Source organism: Chaetura pelagica, unplaced genomic scaffold, assembly GCF_000747805.2.
Source record: "Chaetura pelagica isolate M959 unplaced genomic scaffold, ChaPel_1.0 scaffold275, whole genome shotgun sequence".
Lineage (NCBI taxonomy): Eukaryota > Metazoa > Chordata > Aves > Apodiformes > Apodidae > Chaetura > Chaetura pelagica.
Window position 1 is genome coordinate 9,344,424 of NW_009953486.1, and position 11,631 is coordinate 9,356,054.

Below are 11,631 nucleotides of genomic sequence, written 5' to 3' on the forward strand. Positions count from 1 at the left end.
CCCCTGCTTTCACCCCCCCCCCATTATCCAGACAGCACAGCAGGCATCAAGACAGCAGAAAATGTCCACTCTGGCCAGCATCAGTGATTGAGGAGCCCTGACTTGCTCTCCTCCATCATTTTCCTGCTTCCCCTTGGCATCAGTTGATCTGATACCTACAGGTGGATTTTGTGGAAGAGCTTAGCAATCCCATGTTGAGTCCAGTCTTTTCCCAGATGTGGCAAGATGTGCCCAAGAGCATCTGACCTAGAAAGAAAGGAGACCAGGTCAGGATGATCCAACCTGATAGGCATCCAGATGATGTGGTCTGTGGTCCCTCCTGGCAGCTTACACAAGCCATGAAAGGACAGTCTCCCCCAACAGGAGGGAGCAGGGATGTGAGGTGGGAGAAAGGCTCTTTACTTGGTGATGGTGCCATCGATGTCAGAGATCACCACCTTGTCATCCCAGTTCCACAGGTAGATGGTGGCCTCGCAGCGGCACGTGCCCTGGTACTGAGTTGTCACACTGAATGCCACCTCGTTGGGGCCATCCTGCAGGTTCAGCCTTCCCTGGGGCAGAAGGGGGAGAAGAGTGATACCACCAGACTGCCACCTGGCCAGAGCAGACACCCCAAAAATCCCTACAGGGTGGCCACCCAGGGTGAAATACCTGGATGCCCTATAAAAGCATGGGGTGAGGAGTAGAGAAATCCCTGCTCATGGGTTCTCTCACCCCCCACACACAGGCAGGCAGAGAAGGAGGGAAGTACATACAATTTGCTCAGAGGAGAGTCGCAGTGACTTCTTGTAGGTTGGCTGAGATTTCTGTGCAGGGGCATCCTCTGCCAACATCTCCCCAGGGTGCAGGGGCTCATCACTGGATGGCACCTCTTCCCGCCTAACAAGGAAGGGAGGAGCATGTTGACTTTACCCTGCAGACCACAGCTTTCCCCATGAGCACCAGAAGATATCCAGAGGGGACCCAGGACAACCCATCCACCAAAACTGTGGAGGAGCTTGGCTGGAAGGGGGTCAGCCAGAGCCTTAACTGAGCTTTCTCCTCTCATACAATAAGTGACTTGGGAGTAACTGGTCATTTAGGAGGGGAGGAGATCCAGAACATGCCTAGATCCCTAAATGCAACCTGGGAGAGAGGCACTCACCTCTGCTCAGCAGGGTCATGCTGCAGTGTCTCCACGTTGGCATTCCCTGGCCTCAACTGCTGCAGGCAGAGAGCAGTGTCATGAGCACCCCAGTGCCACGGGCAGGAGCTGCTTTGGAGCAGTGACACCAGCAAAGAGGTGGCAACGCATCCCTCTGCCTTCCTGGGGACATTGCCCCATGGAAGAGGAACAACAGCCTGATGCTCTGGTGGGGAAGGGAGTCTAGCAAGCACACATGGTGCCTGAGCTGTGGCAGGAGGGACACAAAGTCCACTTCACAGCATCACCAGTTCTTGGTAACTCTTGTTAATGCTGCTCAGACACTACAGAAGTCACCTTCCTGCCACAGCCCTCTGGTCACTCTCATACTCTGCCTCAGGCCACCCCCAGGACACTGCTGCTCTCCTATTCCCACCCCTGCCAGCCACCAGGATGACTCCTGTGCCCTCAGGACACAGTTGTCACAGCTACCACTGCCAGCACCTCCTCTGCTGGGAATTCTCTCCTCCTCCAGGAGAACCACCACCTGCTGCCTTTCTTGGGCATCTTCTCCTTCACCAGTTGATCAATGGTGCCCTGTGAATGTAGCAGAAGATGGGATGAAATTAGTCCTCAGCCTCAGGAGGCTCAGGTGCCAACAGGCTCAGGAGACCCTTGTCCAGGCAGGGTTTTCCTTTGCAGAATTATCCATGGGATTAGATGAGGGACACCTGCCACATGGTGAGCTGAGATGGTTTTGGGGGTGAAGAGCACAATGATTTGTTCCCTTGGGGAAGTTGGGGGGAGGTGGAAGGGTGGGAGGAAATGAAAAAAGTATGGATGCTTTATTCCATGCAATCCCAGCCAGGTCTACACAGCCCTGGAACAGACTCATGTAGTCCCAAATCCTCCTGTCTGCCAAGGCCCCTGGCTCTGGCCAACCTTGCACAGATAGAACCACCACAAAAGGAGATGTTTGAAACTGAAATCTCTGCTCTCCAAGCATCAGAGTTACCCAGGCACCTAAAATCCAGCCTGAGGTACCTCTAGGAGAAAGGAGAGATCTCAGGGGCTGGAATGTTCAGCCCTGCCCCAGGCTGCCTGCAAAGCCCCATATGGACAGCTTGGGCTCTTGCAGCCCCACTGCATCCTTCCAGCCCTGCTGAGAAGCATGGAGAGAGGGAGTGAGCTTGTTGTGCCACTGACCTCTGGAATGTTCCTCTGGAAAGCCTGCAGAGACAGGACCATGGGAGCAGCCACTGCCCAGTTGTAATACCTGGAAGAAACAAAAGTGATGGGAATATCATTGATCCTGCAGCATGGCCAGAAGGTCCCCTCCCACGACTACTGCAGTATTATCATTATCTTGGAGTCACACTCCTACAGGAATGGTTCTGTAGGGACAAGGAGGCCATACTGGTCACCTTGGCATGCAGCAGCATGAAGAGCAGGCTACTCACTTTCTGTTAATCAATATCACCAGGTTTGGGTCATCAATGAGTCCTGGATTCTCAGCAAACTGCTGGTAGGTGACCACGTGCTCCATGAACTTTTCTGGTGGGACAGAGGTTGGGTCATGCCACTGGTGTACATCATGGATTCCAGGACACCAGATTCCCCCTCCCCTCCCACCTACCATAAGAGATCTCCCTGCTGCCCCCCAGGCCCCCACACAGAGACAGGGCAATTGCAGGCATGAAATCTGAGTCTGAGTCCATGGGGCTGGGAGCAGGCAAGTCAGATGGCAGCTGGACACACAGAGGCTTGTTGGGGTCTGCCACAGGCTTTGAACTCTGCTCCGTGTCACTACCAGCAAGAGAAGAAATGGTGGCAGCATCAGGCTATAGGCTTAGACACCTCCATCCTTTGCTGGAAGGGAATTGCTCAAGAAGGTCTGAGCAGCTTGGCCAGCTGAGGCAACTCATACCTCCTGGGGAAATAGAGAGCCACCTGCTCCTCATCCAGGCTGGAGAGGTCTTCCAGGTAAACATCACTGGGACCCAAATGAGGACTTCTCTTGGTGGATCCTCAATGCACAGACAGAAAGGAGAGAGCTTAACTGAATCACCTTTCCAACCATCTCAGCACCCATCAAGAAAACTAACAGCATCTTCCTCTATCATATCCATATCATATCCAAGCCCACCTGCCTCAGAGCAGCAGCACCCTCAGAGGGCTCCACATCTGCCTGAACCTCTGGGACAATTGACCCTCCTCCCTCCTGTTTCTCTTGTGGGGCTGAGGAGGCCTCCACAGCACTGGGGATGTCCTTCAGCTTGGGGAGGCTGTTCCTACCCTGGCATGCAGTTGTTGGCTCCACAACAGAGGAACAAGGTGCACCCTGATGTCCTGCTGGCCTTGGATCTTCTTCCACACCTCCAGAGGAGGCAACAAGGTGGCTTGCTGGTGTTGCAGAGACAGTAGTTGCTGCAGTAGCCAAGGTCTTTGTGAACTTGGCTGGTTCAACTCGTTCCAGTTTATTCACCTCAATGAAAGCAGAACAACAAGTTTTAGGACAGGAAGTTGCCTGAAACATCAGGAAGAAAAGGACAACTCCTCTAAGACCACCTGGCCACAGCCTCCTCCACTTTCTGCAGTCCTTTCAGACATCCTCTTCTCAAGACTTGCTATAGAAGAACAAGAGCAGGAACTCACCTGAGGGAGCCTTCCCCAGGTCCATTGCATGTGGGATTCAGCTCCTAGAGCAAAACCCTCCTGTAGTTTGATCTCCAGCTCAGAGTCACTTCTGGCAGAAGATGGATGGCTCAGGGTAGGGCTAGAGGAAGAGAAGGGAGTGTTGGACCTCATGTACCCCATGCTTTCCTGTCACTGCATGGACATTTAGGGCCAAGAACCCTGTAAAGTTGTTTTTCCATACAGTCAGTTCTGCCCCATAACACTCACATCTGAGCAAGACCTACAGGAAGCTGAGGCTCCAGGAAGCCAAGTGCTGAGCCACTGGCTGTCCAGAAGCAGCTCAGAAGAGGCAGGAGAACCCTGAGCACACAGGCTTCTTACATCTGTGGCCACAGCCAGAAGTGTCCCTGACCATCTCCGAGCTTTCCTCTAGCCACACCACATCATGCCAGGAAAACCCTCCTCTCCCAACACCCCCAAATCCCTTTTCCTTACCACCTTCCCAGCAACAGGGCACATCCCCTGCCCTCACTGAAGCCAAGAAGATCTCCTTGGCTCTGCTCCTCACCTGTCCACAGAGACCAGCTCCCCATCAGAGTATGGGTGCATCACTGGGGACTCTGATGACCCCATTTCTTCTCTGGGGAGGTCAGGGAAGGAGAAATACACTGAATCACTGCAAAGGAGGAAAGAGGTCAGTTATTCTACTCTCTGGCAGCAGCCTCCTTACCTGCAGAGCTGGCAATACCCAGCTTCACCATTTCTTCCCACTGTCTTTCTGCTCCCCAGGGGCCTGGGCTCCAACTCAAAACACCCCCCGTGTTTCAGTGCTGCTGAGCATCCCCAGCAGAACCTGCAGGCTTGACCAACCACATCACCCTGCCCAGACCAAGCTGCTCACCTGGGAGCTGGCAGCTTGCACGGCTCCTCCACAGACACCTCCTTTTTGGTCTCCTCACAGCATTCTAGTTCAGAGTCCACCACCTCCTTCCTCTTGAGCTTCCTCCTGCGCCGCCGCCTCTTGCGCAGGGCGGCTTCGGCACCTGAGGGCTCCTGCCCACAGGAGGAAGGACCAGCATCCTCCAGGCTCTCCTCACTGGGGATGGGGGACGTGCAGAGGCAGGAGGGGATGCTGCCCTGAAACAGGGATGGAAGAGCTCCTCAGATCCAGTGTCCTCTTTTCCAGTCCAGCAGCTCACAGCTCTTGTCTGTGCAATCAACACCACCAAGCCCTCAGCTTGGAAGTGATGTTGTGGTCAGACCCAAAAGGAAAGGTTTCATGGATGCAACATGTGAATAAAAAACCCCAACAAACCATGAAAGAACCAGGGTTGTCCAGCCACAAGCCAAAGACTTTTCTTTAACATAGGCAAGAAAAGGCAGACAGGAGGTGGCACCATGAGACCAGAATCACAACAACTGCAAACTCAAGGATTCAGCTCTAGAGCCCTCTCCCTGCTCTCAAACCCAGCCCAAACCAGCAGCAACCACAAGTCAGCCTGGGAGAGAGCTGCCAGGATTTCCAGAAGCCACAACTAGTCTCATCCTGCTTCCCAGTAAGGCAGGCAGCCTGTCACAGCATCTGGCTCACTCCCACCCCTGTCACAAGATCCCCCAAGAGACCAAGCTTTGAGACATCTGCCTGGCTAGTCAACAGCCATTCCCAGGGAGGGAGGACAGTCTAGGATGCAGATATTTGGACTAATGCTCCCTCTTGGGGTGCTCCACTGCTCAGATCCTCCACACTGGTTATAAGATCCTTTGAGCAGGTACCTTTGTGGACACACAAAACATCAGAACGGATAGTGGAGTCACTCTGGGGAAGAAGAGCAGGTCAACCCTGTTCTTTTCCCCTCAAGCCTACACTTCCAGGTGGTCACAGCAAGACACAGAGCAGCAGCAACTTTTCATCACCAACCTCATTCTCCTCTGACTCCTGGACAAAGAAAGCCTCTCCATTGTCACCCAGCTTCATCTGCAGGTCCACTGGCTCCCCATTGATTTCAATGTCAACCTGGCAAGGGGCAGAAGAAGCCACTGAACCCACTTACCCACCAGCATGCAGGAAGGCACTTCCCCAGGGAGGGGCTGGGTGGGGGTTGCTCACAGGGCTGACAGCCACCCAGCCTTTGTGGCAAGGGCCATCTCCCACTTTTCCTGGGAAGCACCATCTTCCCCAGAAGAGCGATGGGTTCCCTTTGGAGCCTCCCCTCCAAAAATGGGCAAGCACGACTTTCCAGCAGGGCTCCCGTTCCCCTGAAAGTTCTTCCCAGGTTATGGAAGATCCCAGGTCTGGAGACACCAGAGAGGAGCACAGTCCCAGGGCAGGCACCACTTACCACCTTCTCCTTGGAGCGCAGCACCCCCAGCTTCCCGAAGCGCACGTGGAACGGGGAGCACTGGAAGGAGTTGTCAGGCTGTCTCACCACCACCACATCGATGCAGCCTGTCAGGGTGGCAGGGTTCAGGCCCCGGTACAGCTCCTTCATGGTGACAAAGACTGTCTCAGCAAGATGTCCCACGTAGTTCATTGTTTGAGACTGCAAATGAGAGATAGGAACAGACTCTGGTAGGGAAAAAGGGATCCAGAAGATAAACACAACGTGAGGTTACTCTAGGAGAGTCATTTCACAGCTGCAGACACAGCCCCATCACGGGGACATGTAGGCCTCTAGGGAAACTGAGGCAGACACATGAAGGGCCCTGATGGAGATAAGCCAGGGCCCCTGTGACCATCAGAAAGCAGACAGAAGCCAGGGCACTGGTTTTGCACCCAACTTGGAGAACAGAGACCTTTGCCATTGGGGTGCACCATCACATCTGCCCCTTAGGAGGGCAAGTAGCTGCTCACAGCAACACTTTGCAATCGAGCTGTCAGCATCCTGTTGACACAGCCCTTGTTAAAGCCAGAACTCCCTGCTCTCCATGCCTTGGTCTCTGCTGCCATCATTTCCAGGCAATTCCAGCAAAGGGGCTGTGCTGCCCAGAGGACACCCAGACAGCTCTGCAATGCCATTTGCACTGCTGCATGCCAAGGCTTCCCAGCTCCTGGGTTTCATTAGCAGGAACCCATGGAAGGAAAGCCTTGCTTGCTTCCTGCTCATCCCCTTGCCTGCTCACATCCTTCAGCTGCTCACAGTTCCCCTCTGCTGTGCTGGAGCAGAGGCACTGCTGCAAAGCTGGAGATTCATATGGTCCATGCAGGGGTTCACAGCACAGCTCTGCCTCTGGCCACATGAGGTGGCACACGGGCTCCAAATAGCTCTCATACAGCCCTCTTCCTGCAGGCTACTGCTAGCAGCTGCCTCCTGGTCAATGCAGTGAAACCCCCAGAGCATTTTCTTGCAGGTCAGTGTTGGGGTGCTGCTCCCAGCCCCTGGGCCAGAGGAGCCCATTGCTCTGCTTGCTCAGCACTCTCCAGCAGCAGGAGAACAGTCTTGGAGTCAGTGCACCAGCTGGGCCCAGCCTCCTGAGCTGCCAGCTCTGCACCCCCTCTTGCCACAAGGAGGGCACAAGGACACAGGATGACCACGTTCCAAATGACCACAAACGAACTACAGGAAACTTCTTGTGCAGGCAGCACCATCAGCCATGACACGGTGACCCCAAAGGCCCTCAGCACACCCCCAGCCCGAGGGGTGGCCATGAGAGCTGGTTCCTTACCCAAAGGGAGGAGGACAAGCAGGTGCCACCCGACGAGCCCCGTGCCCCAGCAGGCTGCCAGCCTCTCCGCTCCATCCTGCACAAGCTCAGCCCCATCCCTTGCCCTGACATCCCTCCAGGAAGGCTGGCTGCACAGGGAGACGTGGTCCCTGCTCCATGTTGTGTGTCCCCCCCCTCTCCCTGACAGCTGGGAACAAGCCTGAAGCTCAGATCCTCTGGAGGGAAGGAGAGCAGGGGAGCCCTGGCCGGCTCCCGAAGCTTCGGTGCCGCCATCAGCTCCGCCGTGAGCAGGGCCAGGGTCACGGGGCCACTCAGCATCCTGCTGATCCCAGCTTTCCCGGGCATCCCTGCGTGTGGGCAGCCGTCCAGTTGCCCTTCCCACCACGCTGCAGGGCCTGGCAGCAAACAGGAGACAGGTCCTGGCTGCAAAGGGGGATTTGTAGAGAGCGGGAACAACCAGGCTGGCCAATGTCCCCAGGGCAGCACTGGCAGGCTGGGGTGTACATTGAGACAGACCCAAAAAGGGCCCAGGGAAAATGCCAGGCAGCAGGAAGAGGATGGCACTGGGACAGTTCAGCTCAGGGAGCTTAACTCCCTGTGGGTTTCACCCAGGACAGGCAGGGAACAGAGAGAAGAGGTTCAGACTTCTCACAGCCCCACCATGGATGGAGCAGGTCAGGGAGGTGAAGAATAAGTTACACACTGGAGAAATCAATATGTGGACAGGGCAGGAGAAAGGGTTTTCTAGGACATAAAGCCACAATGAACAAACAAAGCCTACAGACAAACCGGGCATCCCCATCCCTCAGCCCCAGAAGCAGCAGGACCACAGCCCTTCACCACGCAGCTCTCATAGAGGAACAATCCTCCCCTGGGGAGGCAACGCAGCTCACACCCCCACCTCCCAGCTTCCCAAAATATGCCAGGCTTTTCAGTAACACCAGCCTGCTCTGCTTCAAGGTAGCAGAAGCTGGGACACCCCACAAGCAGCTGGGACACCCCACAAGCAGCTGGGACACCCTCCCCATCCATCACACCACCCAGCACCTTCCCCCTTACCTGGGCAGCTGCTGAACTTTGGCACTTGCTCTCTGCCAGCAGAAACACTCTCACCTTCAGCTCCTCCTCTCCCTACCACTTCCTTCCTCTCACCTGAGCGAGGGGAGGGCCCTGCCTCCTAAGCAGCACCCACTCCCACGCCGTGCCACCCGCGGTGCTTATGAAGGCTCCCGGGAGGCGGGGGGTGGATCTGGGGCTGCTGGGTCTCATCACAACCTGCTCGTTTGCTCCAGCAGCTCCGGCAAGAGCTGCCAACTGCTTTCCACTGATGGGAGACCCTTCTTCCCACCTTCTCCAACCCACCATCCTGCAAGACCCCTGCAGCCGGACCCAGCGGGCTGGAATTTCCGAAGCCAATTCTTCTTTTGTTTTCCAGACTAGATCTGTCAGCGTTTAACAGCTCAGAGCACGAACTACACAAACCCTCAGCTCTCAGGACTCCAGGGCAGACTGAGCCCTCTGGAAAAGGTGCTGGCAGAGCCTGCATCTGCAGCTCTGGGAAAGATCTGCCCTTCAAAATCTGCCTTGCAGTGGCTGGGGAGCATCCTCAAACAGCCGTGGAGAAGCTGAGCCCACTCCAGAGTGCAAAGTACCTCGCTAAGGAGCCCCCTGATTTCTCCCTCCTCCATTGGGCTATAGGGACTGCTATAGGTTCCTGTGGACTAGGACCATGAAGGGTGGGTAAGGTGGTAATTGCTGTGTTGCTCACTTAATTGCTGCTGGACTTAAGACTGCATGAACCTTGGCCAGGTTTGCACTGGGAGGTGCTGGTGTGCATGGTCCTCGTAGGGTGGAATGAGGCTTCACCAGAACCCGAGGCTTGGGGGGATTTTGAGGGATCATTTCAGCTGCCCCCCAGTAACTGCAAGCATATGGTACCTGTATGCAGCACTGAGCACAACCTGGACATGAGGTCCCAGACCCAATATGGGAACTTTCCTGAAAACTGTGACAAGTCACTTAAGGATTTTATTTTTTTTTCTGTTTTCCAGCAACTTCATATTTCTAAGAGCTCTACCCTTAGTGAAATTGGACCTAAAGCAGCTGTGGGTGGCCAGGCAGGGCTGCAGCCCCCAGGGAGGGCTGCTGATCCCCAGAGGGGCTTGTGGGGAGCCCAGGACAGGCAGCTGCCACCAAACCCTGCACCCCATGGCCAGGGCATCAGGCACTCATGCCTGGTAAGAAAGGAGCCTGCTGTAACCTCAGTCCAGACACCTTGGGAGGGGACATCTCAGGTGCTTTGTCTTTTTCACTGCATCAGACTGATCTCGGGTGAGTGGGCAGTGGTTTCCACCTTGCAAACCCTGGAGCTGCAACACAGACCCCAGGGCTGGAATACGAAAGGGCACACCTGGACTTGTCCCCCAGTAGATTCCCAGCTGGGCCATGGCCACACTTGGTGACTTCCACATCTCCCTCTGTGCCATCCTGCAATGCAGCCCCAGGGCATTTTACTTGCTCCTTTCTCCTCCAAAAAAACAGACTTAAAATGCTTTTAACTGGCACGGTAATTTTTTCAAAGCCATACAATTCTTGGTTCCTGCCATACCCTCTCATGTTCCCTCTCAATTTCTTTTAGGTGGGCCCTGCAGATCCATCACCCCCTGTGCATCCTCTCCCCAGGAGCTACTTCAACTGGGAAACGTTTCTTCCCCCTTTTGGAGACTCCACAACCCACAGATGTTTGCAATGAGCCCTTGCAAAACGAGACTGCTTTTTTTATTAGTCAACTGAGAGGCAGTACTTCCAGCTCCCTGCATTCCAATGGAAAAGCAAAGCTCACGCCCATGTCCTGCATCCCTGGTGTTCCTCACCCATTGGGATCCCAGCTTTTGCCCTGCCTGGGGTACCCACACTCTGCCCTTGGTGCTCCCTGGCAGGTTCTGCCATCCCCCTCTGGCTGGCAGTGCTGCAAGCCACGATCCCAGTGTTCCCACTCCAGAAAAACTCCATCCATCCACTCGGCAGTTGGGAGCACCCCAGGCATTGGCTGCCCAGGAGACTCCTAAATTTTCCACTGTCCCAGAAAAACAAGTTGTGTCTTCAGTTGCAGGGTGGGAGAGGGGGCAAACTGTGTCAAAGACAGGCTTGTTTTTCCCCCTCTTTGTATTTCAACAGCTGCTGCAGACAAGCCAGGCCACAGCCAAGTCTTCAGCTGCCTCCAAGGTGGGGGTTGATGGGGATTTTGCACCCTCCCTTTGTCATAAAATTCTTTCTCCAGGATTTTCCCAGCTCTTAAGCTTGCCTTTGAGAAGCCCAGCAGTCCCACAGGATGTTTTTCCTTGGATTTCCCCCCCTTCCCTTGCTGCCTGATTCTTCATGGGCTTAGGGTGAAATGTCTGGGGAGAGGACATAAGGACCAGCTGTAAGAGACCCAGGAAGGTGGCCAACCCACCAGCCTCCATGCTGGCTGAGACCTGACACAGCTCAGCTCATCAGAGATGCTGCAGAGGAGCAAGATGCTCTCCCAGACAGAAGAGGAACCGAGTTGACAGAAAGGGTCACTGCTGAGCAAAGAAGTGAAGCTGGGGCTGGGATGTGAGCAATTCTTCCAGCCACGGGGTTTAGCTGGGAGCACCAGGACCATGGATGGATGAAGTCCACCTGCCAAATTCTCTTCCCCAGGAGCCAGGAATCCATGTTCTCCTGCCTCCTTTCCCACACTGGAAGGATGCCCCAGGACCTCACTGCTCTGGCACACAAGCTGATGGCCACTAGCCTGGCTCCTTTCTCCCTGAGCCTGCCTGTCCTTTAACTTCCCCACTGTCCCTCTTACACTGGGTGTGTCCCGAGATGCCAACAAAACCCAAGGTTGGGATGCAAAGAGCAAAGACACCTATTCCTGAAGGGCATGCACCCCTCACAGCCCCCGAGCAGGACACGGCAGGCACCAAATGCCAGGTGAGAGGTGGCCACAGCCTCCGAGTTTATTGGGCTGGGGGACCCAGATAGTGATGCTGGCAGGTGTCAGTCAGCCCAGCAGGTCCTGTGCTGGGCAGCTCCCTGCTGCTGCTGGGGCTGCCCTCCCTAAATGACACCCATCCCTCCACCCTGACCCTCCAGGGAACCCTCACCACAGGCTGGAATGTGAAAAAGGCTTTTCCATTGTCACAGCTCCCTCCCCCAGCAGAGAGAAGGAGTTTTTTAAG

The 11,631-nt window shown here is 55.1% G+C and overlaps 1 protein-coding gene across 1 annotated transcript in view; it reads right to left on the reverse strand.

Annotated features, from left to right (window-relative positions):
• LPIN3 (lipin 3) overlaps nucleotides 1-6,291 on the reverse strand; it is an 8,751-nt gene extending 2,460 nt beyond the window's left edge. The window contains exons 1-15 of the mRNA XM_009998795.1: nucleotides 6,100-6,291; nucleotides 5,679-5,774; nucleotides 4,662-4,897; nucleotides 4,329-4,436; nucleotides 3,779-3,899; nucleotides 3,500-3,608; nucleotides 3,051-3,150; nucleotides 2,760-2,929; nucleotides 2,584-2,677; nucleotides 2,330-2,399; nucleotides 1,616-1,720; nucleotides 1,145-1,203; nucleotides 756-879; nucleotides 403-551; nucleotides 160-246 (exon numbers count right to left, since the gene is read on the reverse strand). Coding sequence (XP_009997097.1) covers nucleotides 160-246; nucleotides 403-551; nucleotides 756-879; nucleotides 1,145-1,203; nucleotides 1,616-1,720; nucleotides 2,330-2,399; nucleotides 2,584-2,677; nucleotides 2,760-2,929; nucleotides 3,051-3,150; nucleotides 3,500-3,608; nucleotides 3,779-3,899; nucleotides 4,329-4,436; nucleotides 4,662-4,897; nucleotides 5,679-5,774; nucleotides 6,100-6,291 — 1,820 coding nt within the window. The remainder of the gene's footprint in view (nucleotides 1-159; nucleotides 247-402; nucleotides 552-755; nucleotides 880-1,144; nucleotides 1,204-1,615; nucleotides 1,721-2,329; nucleotides 2,400-2,583; nucleotides 2,678-2,759; nucleotides 2,930-3,050; nucleotides 3,151-3,499; nucleotides 3,609-3,778; nucleotides 3,900-4,328; nucleotides 4,437-4,661; nucleotides 4,898-5,678; nucleotides 5,775-6,099) is intronic.
• Nucleotides 6,292-11,631: the final 5,340 nt, after the last annotated feature.